The sequence below is a fragment of the Macrobrachium rosenbergii genome, chromosome 3 (assembly GCF_040412425.1).
Source record: "Macrobrachium rosenbergii isolate ZJJX-2024 chromosome 3, ASM4041242v1, whole genome shotgun sequence".
In the NCBI taxonomy this organism is placed as follows: Eukaryota; Metazoa; Arthropoda; class Malacostraca; order Decapoda; family Palaemonidae; genus Macrobrachium; species Macrobrachium rosenbergii.
This window is the reverse complement of record NC_089743.1, coordinates 83161478-83179246: the sequence shown is the minus strand read 5'-3', so window position 1 is coordinate 83179246 and position 17769 is coordinate 83161478. Positions and strand designations below refer to the sequence as shown.

Sequence of the window (17769 nt, the reverse complement as noted above, 5' to 3'; positions counted from 1 at the left end):
GAACTTAATCATTTGTGAGGATACATCCATTGTAGATAAGAAATGTTCCTCGAGATAAAAAAAAAAAAGATTTTTTAGGAAAACAAGAAAAAATAATTGAGAGTTCAAACATGTTGGTGGATTATTATTATTACTGAAAGGCAATAAAATCTGAATAGAAGAGATTGGTTCACAAGAAGGAGGCATCTAAGTTCCATGCTTTCTCTTCATATTCTCGTATAAGCAAAAAGTAAAATAAAAATTTTTCAACAAATGACTTTCTATTTCAAACAGGAGGATGTCGGGCAGGTTCTGGCGGCATTTCGTCATCCACGGAAAAGTGTGTATCGGACTGTGGTGGGGTTTTGGGTGTTCCTCGATCCCCAGCCCACGCCCGTGGTGATCCTTGCTATTCGAGTGACGATTCCCGCCCTGCCAGCCCGGTCGCTGTCATCCGGGAAACGGTGGCCACCCGCAGCCCCGCCCACACAGCTCGCAGCATCACCCAAATGAGTGATCTCGACCCGCAAAATGGCCACGAGGACATGAGCTCGCTGTCTGAACAAGCATGGGACCCTTACCAGGTGTGTAGAGGCAGAAAACTAACTAATTGATAGTGTAGATTCCGGTGCAAAATTATTTTTTTATACTCATGAGGCAGCTTGGTAGTTTTATTTTTCAACTCGTGATTTTTTAGAAGCAGCATTTCTTCGTTTATGGGAAAGGTGTAACATTTCAGGTCCCCCCCACACACATAAACACACACACCACTACTTTTTACACAATCTGTACAGTTTTTCCGAAACTACTACTTATGTTAGCAAGCATTTATCGGTGATTGTTTTTTTTTTTTTTTTTTTTTTTTTTTTGTACCGTCAACATAGACTTTTTCTTTTAATATGTTAATTTATAGTCTCATGGTCGGTAATAGACAAGTCTTTAAGTCATGTGGTTTAATAGCTATGTAAGAGAACATATACACAATATGGTAAAAACAAAATCACATTAATATTTATGTAGAGTTAAAGCGCAACCAGATGGCAAATCCTTGCTTTAAAAGATGATCCTTTGTACCCACAATGTTTTCTTTGTTGCATCAGCTCCAAAAGTACTTTTCTAAGTCTACCACCAATGTACTAAACATATTTGCTGGTGATGGGTCATTCCTGTGGGGTCTTGTATGGAATCTTGGCCATTTTAGCAGTGCTGGCATGGTAGGCATGCCTGCTCGTTGGCATACCTTTGGTTCTAGGTAATCGTCGGTAGAATTTTGGTCATTTTTCACGTGTAATCACATACTGCTCTTAGTGTAGGAGCTATAAGTATTCACACGATCACATACAAACATGATTGGAATTTTCATTGCAGGAGTACAAGTATTTGAGTGAGCCATATTCAGAGGACATCGACCAGGAGGCAGCCCATAAGCTCTTAGACTTCGGAGATGATTACCGCAAATATATAGACTCCGAAGGGGATTCTTCCTTTTCCGGAGTCCCTTACAGAGGACGCCGGTCCCCACATCATCGCCGTCTCCGCTCTTTGGCACCTGCCGGTCCTCGTGACTTAGATTCAGATTCTGATCTGGATGACCTCCATCACGTGATTAACGAGTCCAAGTCACAGCTCATGGTGTCAGAAAACGTCCTCAAAAAATATTCCAACGAAGCTGCCCTGGGGTTAGATTACGTAAGTGTTTACCCTCTCCAAGTTATTTTAGTTTTTCCCACAGTGTTGGCAGACGCAACAGCAACGTCTTAAGATTTTCTTACCTTTGTTTCGATCATATGTATAAATTTCATATTTTGATAACTTTTTAATAGCCTAAGAAGAGATAGGTTTAGTTCAGGATGTCATGTTCGCGAAAAGTTATCGCTTAGTCATGCCTCACGTGACATCAAGAAATAAGCCAGTCTCCCCGATTTTTAAGACTTTGGACCAATGTCACAGTACAGTTTTCTATGAACCAGTGCGTATTCGTTTTCTGTTGTTGAGTGCTTAGGCGTGGACTGGTCCAGCCTTGGGTCTGCCGCCCTTGACATCGATGACTCATGTTGACTTAAATGAAATTCATTCCCGTGTGTGTCCGACTAAACAAGTTTCCCGCTGTGTCTGCAGCTTCAAGAATGTACCTGTAATGCTTTCACAGCTGTTAAGAGTTTGCTGCAGATGTGTACGCTGTGTTTCTTCCCTGCTTTCATTATGTATGTGTGCAAGCGCTCGTGTATGTGATGAAAATCATGCGAGTTACAGAAAGACGCTATTTTGCATTTATTTAAATCACTGTACCTTGCAGTCTTGACTTGTGCCATGAGGATGAACTATGAAGAAAGAAAGGTGGACACAAGTAAAAGTTGGCAGCCTTGAAGTATGCGCCATTCCTGGCAACTAACATCATTGCCAGGTCACAGATGACCTGTTTTTAATTGATCCTAAAAAATTCCATAAAATTATGAAGTGTATGTCGAAAATTTTATTTCTTTTTTTTTTTTAATTAAAGCGTTAGGATGATCAGTTAACCGTTCCGGTCGTATCCACACGGATTATAAAATGCGAAACAGGTTTTAGAGCTTGGCAAGGGCAAGGTGGTGTGCGTTTGTGTATGTCTCTCTGTGGTCCCTGTAACGCTTTCAGTATTGGCCCACAATGCGTTCTTGACGGTGATGAGCTAGACACATTTCTGTTCCTTGGTTTCATACATGAAGGCCGTCCGAAGTATCTTGTGAGAGTGTTGATAATTAATGTGGATGGGAATACTCATTCGAAGATTACGCAGATGAGGTAACATTAATATAACTATACGCAGATGAGGTAACATTAATATAACTAAAACAATGTCGAGTGGCCTTTTTATTGTAATTGTTTCATAAGTGCTTGGAATCTGCAGTTGTTTGTACATCCTGGAGTCTTATTTTATATTATCAAATTGTAAAACTTATATAATTAAATTTATCTATTCACATGTAATTTGTTGTGACAAAGTACTTTATTATATTGTGTTCAATCGTTGACTTAGGTAATACCGGTGCATAGTCACTGCCGACGCGAGATATAAATGTATTTTTCTTTGTGCCCTGTACAGGCGGAATTGGTCGCCACTGCCCAGACGAACATCAAGTGTCTCAAAGAGATCATACGTCATTTGCATATGGAGGGCACTCTCGAGCCGGAACTCCAAGAAGCAGAATGTGAGTGTTCAGTCCGAATTTTAGTCATTCAGTTGACCACAAACGGTCTGGCTGAATGAATGTTCATTGTGCTTCTAATTGTTATCATTACTGCTGCTTTTGCTGTATATTTGTAATCATTTAATGTTATTCAAATTGTAATTGTTAGAGGCAGAATGATCATCTTACTATTGCATGTTGTACTGTAGTTTCATTTTACCATACTTGAAATGTACAGAAATTATTGTTGTCACGTGTGCTTTAGAATAAGGCATAGTGTCGATTTTACTCTTATTGGTTTTCACTGTTATATTCGAGGGGGTTCCACTTCGATTTACTGTGTGTATAAGTTATCATGGTGAGTATCGCAAGTAGGTAAAAGCAGATTTTTATCAGGCATGTCGGTTTTGAGTTTAGTTTCTTGTCAAGGAACTGGTCGAATGATCTCTGTTGTTTTGAAAGTCGTTTTAGCATTTTCGCTTTCCCCTGGACAACAGCTGGTAATGAATGCGTAACGGGTATTTAAACTGAAATTCCTAAAACGGTGACTTTTAAAGGATATATGAACTTGAATAATAGGACACTGCAATTATATTAAACCTCCGTTCCCCTTCTTGGCCTCGGAAAGTTATTTGAAAGTACGTCGGTGTTATGTATTCAAAGATCTTGAAAAAATTATTTTGATAACATGCACAAATATTCCAGTACATAATCCTTTTGCTTCAGGCGATTCTAGAGCGTCCTTGTTTGCCCTCTTCGGTTAATAATCCCACTTTTATAGCATGAAAATTGTTCGTTGATATCGATATTTTTAAGATAGTTTAAATATTAAAGCTGTCTTTGTGTCTGGATAAGTTGAGTGTTTATTTATTTATTCGTAGTCAAATACTTCTGCTGTGGAAGTTAAGAATACGTTTTGTCCCAGGAATTAAAAAAATTCCAGGCTAGTTTTGTATTTAGGTGCTAGAAGTTTTAATTCGTTAATTTTAAATGTTCTTCGAATCCTCCTTTATTAAGACTAAAAGCAGATTTTGAGAACGTAAGAAGGATAGAAAAGATTGAAGATTTTTTTTTTTTTTTTACATTTCCCAATTAAGGAATTTTATAATAGTTTAATTTTTAATTTTTCTCGGATATTTTTTGTCATAAATCACCTTCCACGAACCTTGACAGTTGCAGGGTTGGTTATTCAACATAATATTTCGTTCCTACTGTGCATCAGTTAGGAAATTATTTTTTCAGTTTTACTTGTATTAGAGCTTATGGTTTCATGTGCTTTGGATAGCAACATTACTTTGCGTACAATGAAATTAAGCATTAAAACAGGTTTTGTCATCACTCTCGAATTATATTTATCGAAAAATTTTTATTTATTATATATATTATATATATATATATATATATATATATATATATATATATATATATATATATATATATATATATATATATATATATATATATATATATATATATTTTAGTGTGTGTACATGTTAGCTTATTTGTTTATATACTGTAATGCTTGTTACTGTTCGGCAATTGTGGTGCCCCGTTTTCCTTTTTGTTTCTAGTATTCCGTTTCTGCGTCTTTCTGTGTCTGTTATTGGCAACAGTATGTAGTTGACCTCAGTTCAACCTTTTTCTTAATCCCCGCGTTCTATTTGGATGAGAGGAATCCATCTAAACGTCAGACGCAAGAAAACCTTCACAATATTCATTGTCATGGCTTCTTTTGTTACCCCTTTGGTGCCGCTGCACATTCCAGTCTCTGCCTCCTTTGGCGGAGCAAGAAGGCGAAGAAGCCTTCTTACCACTTCGTCGCAGGATTTATGCTGTTGTTCAGGGACACGTCACGATTTCTACGTCCGGTCAAAGGTAATCTCTTTACTGAACTTCTATTGAAGATAATGGCAGTCCTGGAGGGAAGGGCCTGAGTGTGACAGTGATAGTCCGCGGGGCAGAGAGAGAGAGAGATGGTGGTGTCACTGTTGGTTTTGTAGTGAAGTTTACTTCGATTTGCATGAAGAGAGCACGTCTCCAGTGGTATACGAGTGATAATAAGACCATTTAGAAGCAGTAATCTCTTGCCTGATTGGCATAATGAGCATGAGCGTAAAATTTAAGAACAAAGTGTGCGTTATAATCATTCACAATGGGTTTTGTGAATTTTAGTTTTACCGAACTTTCGGCGACTTCCTTCTTGGAAATCTAGAATAACTTGTTGGGGATTATGCTGCTTGACGAACCGACAAACAGGTCGACCCTGCTCTGCCGGTACTCCGAGGAATTCGACGTCGATTATCGTTTTTTTAATATCGATATAGGACCTTATACTTTATCTTATCGCTGCTGAATTGAAGATGGGCATCAGGACTTGTTACCTCGTCAGGGATTCCAGTTTCGTCTTAAACGGTAAGCACTTTGTATTCCCGAGATAAGTAGGGATGATTTATAATCTGATACGATACCTGTTTTGTCCTTTATTTCTTAGTATGATTTCCTTTATCCTTTCCTTCAACTTTTGTGTGATTTATGGCTGTACGAATTTCAAATGTAGATTGTGTTGATACTTTTTTTTTTTTTTACACAAACTCGGCTCGGCTCAAGGGAAGGATGGCATGTTAGGGATTTTCTTGCCCTATCTAACCAGCCTTGAAGGAAATTGTGAAAAGCAGTAGCCTGACCTCTAGAAAAGCAATTGATTCACGCCCAGAAACATGGAAAAGTTATCAGGATTGGGATAATCGTGTGTGGAGGAAAATTCAAAGCTATAAAGTCTCTCACTTTCTCCCACATTTGTATTGAGATATCCTTGGTTTTATCAGAACATTATGAATCAAGGTTTTAATTTCGAGTTGACTTACTTTATTGAATGATGTATTAACATTTATTCTAAAGTACTAAGATGGTTTATCGTCTTGTAATCCATCGTATCAAGGTTACTCAAGCTGGTACTTACTGTAATTAGTAAATACGATTATACTTAAAAATGCTAAGACCTGCAGTGAATGAAAACTCGTTGTAATTATAATCAGATGTTAGTAATGAAGAATGAAGTCTTTTAAAGGCTTTTCTACATGAAGCCATAAGCCAGGTTGGTTTATGCTGACGAAGCTGCGGTTTTCTCTGGGCGAGCTTGGACCTTGTTCCATCCAGTTATGAGAGGCCTTAACAGGATTAATTTCGTAACCTAACCGAGGCCTTCAAAATATCTGGGAAGGTTAATTATACCCGTCTTTGTATACACACGCATGTATATAGTGTGTTCTAGACTAACATCTGTATACATTTCATGGCCCAGTAATCTCCTGTGACGTTTTCCTTCAAATCACCATCTTTGAGGAAAAACTTTATTTTACCGTGTCCTATTTTTGTCCACTTCAGATTACATATGAATGACCTCGTGCATCATTTGCACTTAGAGCAAGAATGTTCATTTTTATTCAGATTAACATTACTGGCCCTGTTTTTTCAAGTATTGTAGGTTATCATTAGATAAGTGGGATCTATTAGTGGAAGGCTACCAATGGGTTGATGCTAATCTTATCAGTCACGCCATGAATTATGACAAAAATCATGGTTTGTGCGATATAGCTTTGTAATCTACAGTTGGTGAGAATTATCATCGAAACAATTCTCTTTTTCATCCAAGGTATAAATTAGGAAGAGAAGAGAAGTCGTGCAACGTGAGTCTACCACAACCTGTTTTGAGGTTTAGACGTTCTTAATGATATGTCTTCCGGATGTCTCTTACTTGTCAACGTCTTAGGCCGATGAAAAAAAAAAAAAGATATGAGTAATTTATGTACCCTATTTTGGAAGCTGTGCTTATATATTTCCCCATAGCCTTCCTTTGGGGAGGTACGGAAAGATTGTGACATTACATCCGAAATCGAAGTGTCCAAAATTATAAGTCAGTTGTCCCATGCGGCCCACATGTTCCGAAGAATATAACCCACTGTATAAGGCAAATGTTGGCAATGCATTGTTTTTGTATTTGGACAGGTGATGTTTCACTTGAGAGAAGTAGGCCAGAGTAGAATATTTAGACCATTGGTCAGCTTAGACTGAAAGAATATTCAGCATGAAGTTCACAGTCTTTGAAATTAGAGCTGTTAAGATGTAAAAGGTTTGCTGACCATTAACCTACGCAATAAAACTCTTTTCCATATTGTAAAGCAGAATGGACAACGTTTTACCGAAGAGGCCATTTTTTGGCTTTTGAATTGGTAGGGTAATGGAGTTAGCTCTGCCACATTTGATGTCAGAATCGAGAGATGAACTCACCCAAGGTAGAATTCTGTGGCGAATGTAGCTTCGCGCAGCCGACCCTATAGGAAGATAGGATTAAAGGTCTTCAGGAGTAGACGATATGATTTCCGAATTAAGTAATCGTAAATTGGTCTTTTCTCGGAACATAAATATTTATAAGTCTATATGATGTCAGAATTAGCAATCAATTAATTGGTCTTTTCTCGGAACATAAATATTTATAAGTCGATATGATGTCAGAATTAGCAATCAATAAATTGGTCTTTTTTCGGAACATAAATATTTATAAGACGATATGATGTCAGAATTAGCAGTCAATAAATTGGTCTTTTCTTGAAACAAATATTTATAAGACGATATGATATCAGAATTGGCAATCAATAAATTGGTCTTTTCTCGGAACAAATATTTATACCTACCTTAAGGTATGCGATTTTTGTTCCAGTGCTTCGCGTTCCCTAGAATTCTTTAACCTTCTGTTTGTAATAGATTTTCCTGTCGTTCTATCCTGAAGTCCTAACAACCTTACTGCTGCAATAGATGCTACCATTTTTTATCGTTTTCAATTGTTTTATTTTCTTGAAGGTTTGAAATCGTAAACCATTTCATGTTGCCTGATTAGCGTAGAAGCACCCTTTTAGTTATAATTCTCGTTATTAAACGGTGCTTGTGGCTTGGTATTTGCCCGTGTGTATGTATGTATGTAATATATATACAGTATATATATATGTATATGTGTATATATATATATATATATATATATATATATATATATACAATATATATATATATATATATATATATATATATATATATATATATATATATATATATATATATATATAGTATATATGTGTGTGTGTGTGTGTGTTTTTAACCTTTACTGGAAAGATGAAATTCAAGGCTAAGAAAAGCCATTTCCTGTTGGATTTCAATAAACAGCTAAGTAGTGTTGTCATAGTTGCAAATAGAGAGTTACATCTTGTTAATGCAATGCTTGAGAACAGGTATGAAGTCAGCCGGTACTTGTTTGTTCTCCAAATAAAACTTGAGTGATGCCATTTTCTCTCTCTCTCTCTCTCTCTCTCTCTCTCTCTCTCTCTCTCTCTCTCTCTCTCTCTCTCTCTCGTGTAATTATATATAATTGCCATGATCAGCAGCCATTTAATTTAATAAGTTGAGTTTAATTGTATGTGATCGGTATGGCTGTTCACCAACCTTCATCTTTTGACTTCCGGGATGTCTAGCATGGTAAACACTCCTGCCTAGCAGTCTCTGATTTATCGAAAAGGAGGTTCTAACTGAAACCGGTCAGCGTGTATTTCGCCCGATGTTTTTGGTTGCCAAGGGTTGCTTTTGTCGACTTACGAATGCCCTGCATTGCTCTGTCACTGGTGCAGCTGTATGTAGTGGAGGTATTCATGCTTAAGGAAGGTATAGTGGTGAGTAGGCAATGGAGAACTACTCTATTGAATTATTGACTGAGGAATGCAAAGGCGTAATTGATTTACAAGTTGAGCTCTTGTCTATTGAAGTTGTTTATTTGTGTTGATTAGACGTAGATCGTCGTGTACTGGATAGCAGAAAGCAACGCATTAGAATATACACCTTAAGTGTTCATAGAACGTAATAATATATGAAGATGCTTGAAATCTTTTGAGAAGTTTCCTGTGTAGCGAGTGGGAGGGTGAATGGGGGTGTGGCACAGAGGTTATTTTGCGTGATGACGTTAAACCCTCCCCCCATTCGGAGAATGGGGAGTCGAGATAGCAAATGCCTTTCGTACCTGCCCCACCCAGCTGGCTCTTCCGTCACCATCTTACTTTGCACCTTTAGCTTCTCAGCCGTTTTCCTGCATGTCTCGGGCATTTTCTTGTGCTTTTTCTGGTCAGATCTGGTGAGACCTCAAATCCCTTGTTGAGCAAATGAACGAGTAAATGGAGTCGTATCTTAGGGACACTCGGCTCTTATATTTTTTTTAATGCCACGTCTTTGACATGCTCTTCCTCCTCCTCCTCCCACTCACTGCATAGTGGTGCGGCATGCAGTCAACAGGAGAACGGTTATGGCAAGATCAATAAATAAAGAGCTGCCACAACGTAAGGATATCAGAGCTACTAGCCATGTCGAGTTGGAGGTTGTAAGTTACAGTCGTCCACCACCATTCTCCTACCACACTCCACACAGCCTTTAGTAGGGCTCTAGGCAGCTTTCTGCGTCGTCCTGCCGACCGAAGCTTCCTCCTTCCCCTTCCTGCTATCGTCCATATCCATGCTCACCCACCCTTCGAACACGCGCACCGTTCAGTTACCCCAGTTTATCGTGAAAAAGTCCCCTTTCCCCCCAGCCCAGATTGACTTGACTCTTCTCTTCCTCCCAACACCTCCTGGTTCGCACCTCGTGCTGGCAAGGTAAACCGTTTCCCCTCGGCTAAGACCCGGTAATCCCCTCTCACCCCTTAACCAAATTCACCCAGCCCGCCTATCTAAACAACTCCGACGTTGGCCGCGGAAAATTCTTTCGCAATTTTGCGGATTGCGTTGGATATTTAAAATTACAATTGAGTTGAGGGTTGTTTGTGGTTCGTTCTAATTGCATAGACGTGACCTGCATCCGATACAATTATGTGTTTGTGCAAGTGACCGTCATTTTGCATTGGAAGGAGTTAGGGATCTCACGACATCCTTCAAGTTGGTGCTTGAGATTCGAGAGGTAAGAGAGACGTTTATTCATGGGAGCCGTTAGCAGAGAGAGTGCAGACGCCCTATCCCCACCCACCGCATTACCCAGCCCTAACCTCCTCACCTACTGGCTCTGAATTTGTTGGGAAGAGAAGGGCAAGGAGGCCTGAGTGGATGGGTAGTGGGGTATGTTTAGATGGGTAGCAGCAGGACTCAGTGGCGGCATCCTCGCGGCAGCTTACAGAATCCTGCACCAGTTCTAGAGAGGGACCGCTCACACAAAGCACGGCTTATGTTACTAGTGAGGTGAACGGCGTCGCATTTATGCCTGCCTCGTTTTGAAGTTGGCACACGCAAGCTTCGTTGTCTTATAAGTAAAACTCGTGAGAGTGAGTTAATCTAACAGCTGGTGCCAAAGACGAAAGTCAATGATCCCCGTGTGAAAGAAGTTTGTATAAAGCAAGCATGAGTTGGAAATAGTGCCACAGTGTTTGGAATAGGCAGAATTCATTTCATAAATCTCTACCCAGCAACAGAAATAATTTTGTTTGCATTACCAAATGTTTCGGTGGCATGTAACTCGTTTGATTACCATTAAGTGTTGTGTTACTGTCTGTTGTCTGTGTTTTATAGAGACAGAAATACATTTAAATAGTAACAGTTTGTTGCAGTCATTAATACAAGGTTCGACAGGTGGCTGTGGCTTTGTGAATGAAAATTTATGTGTTCTTGACACATGTTATAGTCACATGTTCATTTGTCAGAATCCCTGCAGATATTTAGTAGTGTATTTCAAAGTAATGATTTAATTTTTGCCGTGAAACTGAATACGAAAGTGATTGGTGTGTGTGCATTTTTTCACTTATTGAGAAAAACTAGTTGTACTGGTCTTACTGGGTCAGTCTTAGAAACCGGTATTTGGGTGATTACATCGCCAAAGATTGTATTAAGTATCAAGTTTAGAATTTAAGTTTTTTTTATACACGAGGTCAAAGGACTATCTGTATAGTTTGCGGCTATTAGAATTTAAGTTTTTTATATACGCGAGGTCAAAGGAGCATCTTGAAACTTTGCAACTAATAGAATTAAATTGTATCATGAAATATGTTGAATTATGTTTTATTTAAATTGCATCGTGAAATATGTTGAATCAGGCCTTAACCCTTTCAGTGAGTTTCAGTATTGAAATTAATCTATCAGGATTATTATAATGTAGCTTTGCTCTGTATATGTGGTATGCTCAAATTCAGGTTGTGTGACCCCGTGAATGCGATACCCTTGTCTTTCCACTGTCAGTGATACCTGCGGGAATCCTCATCGCCACCACAACTATGCCCAGTTTTTTTTTTTTTTTTTTTTTTTTTTTTTAGCCTTGTATAATCAAGATTAGCACGGCTTGTAGTATGAGGTATGTTAATAACCTCTCCAGAATTTTACGTACATGTATTATAAGGTAGAATAAATCTTAAATTTAGTTCTTGTATATAAAGAATTTAATACATACATACACGCGCACACGCACGCACACACACACACACACACACACACACACACACACACACACACACACATATATATATATATATATATATATATATATATATATATATATATATATATATATATATATATATATATATATATATATATATCATGAAGCTAAAAATGTCGCTTAATATCCAATCCACGCTACTTCTGGAATATCCCCGAAGGAGAATTATCACCGAATGGGAATTTTTTTACTGATAAATGGATCGGTACTGAAGACCGTCGATTGGAGTCGTTGGAAGGTACTGTGTCGAGTGCTCGAGACGACACTTCAGTATCGATCCATTTATCACTTAAAAAAATTCCCCTTCGGTGATAATTCTCCTTCGGGGATATTCCAGAAGTAGCATGAACTGGATAGTAAACGACATTTGTAGCTTCATAATTGTATATAAATCACGGTGTGATAAAAAATTAAACATATATAGTATATATATATGGAGAGTGCTTACCCCATATGAAAACTGGGAAAAAGCACGTTAAACAGAAGAAGAAGAAGAAGAAGAAGAAGAAGAAGAAGAGAGAGAGAGAGAGAGAGAGAGAGAGAGAGAGAGAGAGAGAGAGAGAGAGTATTTCTGACTCACTTTGCGATCGAACCCAGGCCTCGCAAGTGAAAGGCAAGGGTTCTGCCGACTAACCCACATTGCCATATTACTTGAAAGACCTGGGTTCGATCCCGATGTGAGCCAGAAATTTATTTTTGTGGAAAAAGTGTTCATGTGTTTGTTAGTGCCATCATATATACATGTATATTATATGAATATATAGGTATATATATATAGTGTATATACATATATATATCATGATATATATTATATATATATATATATATATATATATATATATATATGATGGTGATGATCTTCGGTCTTGGTGTATTTTCTCATCAACAGTTTTGTTGTCTTGTTTTTCGGCTGGATACTTATAGCCAATTTTTCAATATAAACGTCCACTTTTACGATGTGATTTATTTGAGGACTCGGGATACTTGGTGTCCCGACAGTGCCGTCATTGTTTATTCAGCTGGAGGTTATTTGAAGAGGTTTACTTCGTGAGGCCTATTTACTTCTCAGCAAGAAAGTTATTTGTTTTTCCTTTTGGGGTGGAGGAATGGCTCGCTTCTCCCTCAGAAGAAAACTAAATCCTGGTTCCTTATTTGGTGTAACGTTCTAGTTGAAGTTAAGAGGCTCTATTATAGTGCCTTCTGTTGTATATACAGTATCAGATTGTCTTAGTATCCTTGGTGTGCTTTTAACGTTGGGCAGTTTTTTACTACAACATGGGGATTTTATTACGATATGATCTGCCATGTGTACTTTTATATATATATATATATTTTTTTTTTTTTTTTTTTTTAATGTTAAGCTTGCTGATTTTGCCCCTGACAGATTTTCTATCTCCATTATCTTGGTGATTTTGTCCCCAGAAAGATTTTATGTTACCATTCATTTACATCATCACTGAAATGTCTGCGTACCTTCATTAGTTTGTCTATCCGGTCTTGTTACATATCACGGTAGGAAACTCAAGATATTTCTTGAGGCGTCAGGAAAGTCTGTGGACGGAAGTTAACCACAGGGGGCTGGTTGTTGGATCATGTGGGTAGGGTTCCATAACGCAAAAGCCCCTAGGGCAAAAACCGAGTCCAATCCTGGGATGAGAGAGGGTTCCCGTGACCGTATGTGAGAGGGGAGTGAATTATGTTATTTACTACGCGAGGTATCTTGGATATAGCTTTGTACGACGGTAAAACTATGAATGAGGAACAGAGGGGAGGCGTGGAAAATGGTGTTATTATTATTATTATTATTATTATTATTATTAATTATTATTATTAACCATTCGTAAGACTTGACGGGGCATTGTAGATACATTAGGCTACACATTTAGCGTGGTTTGCAGTCAGAAGCACGCGTGTACACACGTTTGTGTATGTGTGTATATAAATATATTATATATATATATATATATATATATATATATTACAGTATATATATATATATATATATATATATATGGGAACTCTCTAGGGAAATGGGAAAATATTAGCAGTTTATCACGTTATTCTTTAAATGTAAATTACAAGCATTGTATTTATAGTGCACTTGCAATGTTCATAACCGAAAGAGTAACAATTTGGAAAAGGCAGTATTTGCTTAATAATCTAGAAAAATCAAATAATAGAAAATCTGTAATCAGTAAGTATGAATAGAATGAAAAGTCCAAGAATCCTAGTAAAATTAAACAACCATGCATACCATTGCATTCATCAAGTTTTCCAAGAGGCCCATAATGTAACATTATTATGAGCTTTGTTTGTTTATGTACATACGTATGGTGGATATATATCGACCATGATTGTTTTGTTTCATTTGAGAGCTACTGAAATTTGGTATTTGAAGTGTCTCAGTTCATATATATGTATATGCAATATAACATTTCCACTCTACTCTGGGCTGTCGGGTAAACTAAGTTATCGGTAGGAAAAGTATAGATTCTTTAGTCCTATTCTCTCTCCATTAATGTTTGGTGTTAGGACTTGACATTTCTCGAATTTTTGTAATAATGGCAAAGCGCCTGTGCCGGATCACGTATATGCACGATTCATAAGGAATCTGGTGACGAACTGGCACCTCCTGTCTCAAAGCCGTCATCTGCGCTTAATTATTAAGATCCTTGACCGAATTATTTACGGTTCCTTAGGGAGAGTTAACTGGATCCTCTGCTTTACTGTCTTTTTCACCTAATCAATTAATTGTGCCCTCATCATTTATTTTGAAAACTCGCATTGGTTCAGTCTCTTTAATGTACCAGTTCTCATGAAAACACACGCAAGTTAAGCCTACTTAGTTTCTCTAACTATCACAAAGTATGTGAAACTTTAAATAACTCATCTGACTACATTTGAATCACTACTGTGATTCTGAAGGGTGAGATCTGTTGGTTATTTGCTGTCTCATTGTTTGGGCATCATCTCTGTGTTACTTTGGAGAGTCATTTCTTGTCGCCTGCTGATGTTTATAAGGCATTTGACAGTCTGGCATGATACTCCGTTAGCCAAACCCACATATGGCATGACTCCTTTTGTCTTGAAGCTTATTTTTAACCTATCTAAGCTCTTTATATCTGTTGTTGTTGGCAGCACATGGAGTTCCTTCGCCGTCCCCAGTGGCATTCATGGTTTATCTGACAATTCAGCTCTCCATATTTAGCATTTTTTTTTTTCACCTCTATTCCCTCTTCGCTTGATCACACTTGTTATCAAGTTGACCTGATTTGAATGGAAACGCCATAAATATGATTCAGTGACTTCAAGAGTGTCTACATAGTCTACATATTTCTTATTTCTTGTACCATGCAATATTCGTGTAATTTCTTCAAGACAGTGTCTAGTCTACATAGTCTACATATTTCTTATTTCTTGTGCCATGCAATTGTCGTGTAATTTTTTATGGCAATGTATTTGAACCTTTCATTTCTATAAGTATTTTGGATGTTTTAAGTTGCTCCACACTTGACTTTCGGAGGTATCATAGTTAACATTGCTAACTCTAATCCTACAATATTGGTACCTTGCTTAGATACCATTAAATTTTCCTGCTTCTGTTTTCCATGGGCCTTCCTGCCATCTTCTAAGAGGCGGTTGTATCACCTTCGTGGTAAAGCTATATCCTTTCCTTATCCTCCGTATTTTCAACTGGTCTGGCCTAGAAAAGGATATTAGGTTGTTTGTAATATTACGGTTTACTCTTAAAAATGCACAGGTTTGAGATGGAAGTTGTCTGTCAATTTGGAGAGTACATGCTGAAGATGTAAGTTGTCTGTAAACTTGGAGAGTGCAATGCTGAAAATGTAAGTTGTCTGTAAACATGGAGAGTGCAGTGCCAAAAATGTAAGTTGTCTGTAAACTTGGAGAGTGCAATGCTGAAAATGTAAATTGTCTGTAAACATGAGAGTGCAATGCTGAAAATGTAAGTTGTCTGTAAACTTGGAGAGTGCAATGCTGAAAATGTAAGTTGTCTATAAACTTGGAGAGTGTAATGCTGAAAATGTAAGTTGTCTGTAAACTTGGAGAGTGCATGCTGAAAATGTAAGTTGTCTGTAATTTACAGCTTGGAGAGTACATGCTGACAGTGTAAGTTGTCTGTAAACGTGGAGAGTGCAATGCTGAAAATGTAGGTTGTCTGTAAACTTGGAGAGTGCATGCTGAAAATGTAAGTTGTGTGTAATTTACAGCGTGGAGAGTACATGCTGAAAATGTAAGTTGTCTGTAAAACATGGAGAGTGCAATGCTGAAAATGTAAGTTGTCTGCTAACTTGGAGAGTGCAATGCTGAAAATGTAAGTTGTCTGTAAACGTGGAAAGTGCAATGCTGAAAATGTAGGTTGTCTGTAAACTTGGAGAGTGCTTGCTGAAAATGTAAGTTCTGTAATTTACAGCGTGGAGAGTACATGCTGAAAATGTAAGTTGTCTGTAAAACATGGAGAGTGCAATGCTGAAAATGTGTTGTCTGCTAACTTGGAGAGTGCAATGCTGAAAATGTAAGTTGTCTGTAAACGTGGAAAGTGCAATGCTGAAAATGTAAGTTGTCTGTAAACTTGGAGAGTGCAATGCTGAAAATGTAAGTTGTCTGTAATTTACAGCTTGGGGAGTACATGCTGAAAATGTAAGTTGTCTGTAAACTTGGAGAGTGCAATGCTGAAAATGTAAGTTGCCTGTAAACTTGGAGAGTGCAATGCTGAAAATGTGTACAGTATTTGTGATTTTAATCTCGAGTATTCGTAATGAACCATGTCATCAACGACAAGGCTTGAAAGATTTACTAATTTACTTAATGGTACCCGCGCTTGATGCTGGCATGTACCCTCATCCTCTTCCTCACTTCCCTAACGATAACCCTTGTAATCGCCCAGTTATCGCTCTTCCCTCATTAGCATCCCCTGTCGGTCAGTTGGATGAAAATTTTTGTAATTGGAAATGAGGGCGTGCAAATAAATTCTTTTTTTTTTAAGTGTGGACTGTATATACATACATACATATATATATATACATATATATATATATATATATATATATATATATATAATACAGATTGTAATTTGACTTTGTCACTGTTTTTAGAGAGTGCCCCAGAGTTAACCAAATACTTCCAAGTGAGTTGTTTAAGTTTTACTGTGATCTGACTATTTAAAAATTTCTTTACGTACGTTTCAAAGCAGTGAAAGAATAATCCTGGTGATAACCGCTCGATACAGGAACATTTCGTCCTTGCAGATCACAGCAGCCTCCACTATAAATAGTCTCTACGATGTTCTCGTAAAAAATAGCTTTCTATCGATGATAATATTTATTTAAACAAGAATACATCCATAGAAGACCTATAACAGTTTCAGAGCTGATAACAAGACCATCTTGCCTTTTACAAACACACACACACACACACACACACACACTATATATATATATATAGAGAGAGAGAGAGAGAGAGAGAAGGGGGCGGGTAGAATTCCATGGATCGCTTTAGCTAGGTGGCATTTTCAGCGAGATTGCTTAAATACAATACCACGGTGTTGGCTGGTGTGGGAACGTCTCATTATAACCGTTTTTGCCCACATTAACGGGTAACATCTTTTTACAACTAGAGGCTAGTTTTAATCATTTCGGGAATGTCTTATAAAGCCTTTGCAAGTTTAGTGCGTAAAATGAACTGGTTTTGCTTTTCATCAGTAGATAACGTGTCACCTCGAGAACCGAGTATTTTGGTTGGGTGTATATACGTCTGTATATTTTACCTTTTCATGTGCGTATGTCATTTTGATGTAATAAACACTTCTGGATGGGCGATCATCAGTATGAAAGGTATTTTCTTTATTTTCTCACATGGGCACAGGCGGTAGGATCCGACGAATGTCCGGGACGGCCGACGAAGCTGTAAGTGGGGCGCGACCGTATTTCCAACCAGTGACTAAATGTTGGCACACCTTCAGAACGTGACCGCGAACGCTTGTGTGGATTTATGCAGTGCCACGTAAAAATGGTCCGGGTTGGTGGAACTGGTCAATGGGGGATGATCTAAAAGGGAGCGAGTGCGGGTTGCTTGGGGTTGGGACTATGCGGTGGTG

General features: G+C 37.9%; 1 protein-coding gene across 6 annotated transcripts in view; it reads left to right on the top strand.

Annotated features, from left to right (window-relative positions):
• klar (klarsicht) overlaps positions 1–17769 on the top strand; it is a 155096-nt gene that overhangs the window by 104031 nt on the left and 33296 nt on the right. For all 6 annotated transcript variants that reach the window (XM_067083648.1, XM_067083647.1, XM_067083646.1 and 3 more), the window contains 3 exons: positions 274–563; positions 1348–1668; positions 3062–3167. In XM_067083648.1, the coding sequence (XP_066939749.1) occupies positions 274–563; positions 1348–1668; positions 3062–3167 (717 nt within the window). The remainder of the gene's footprint in view (positions 1–273; positions 564–1347; positions 1669–3061; positions 3168–17769) is intronic.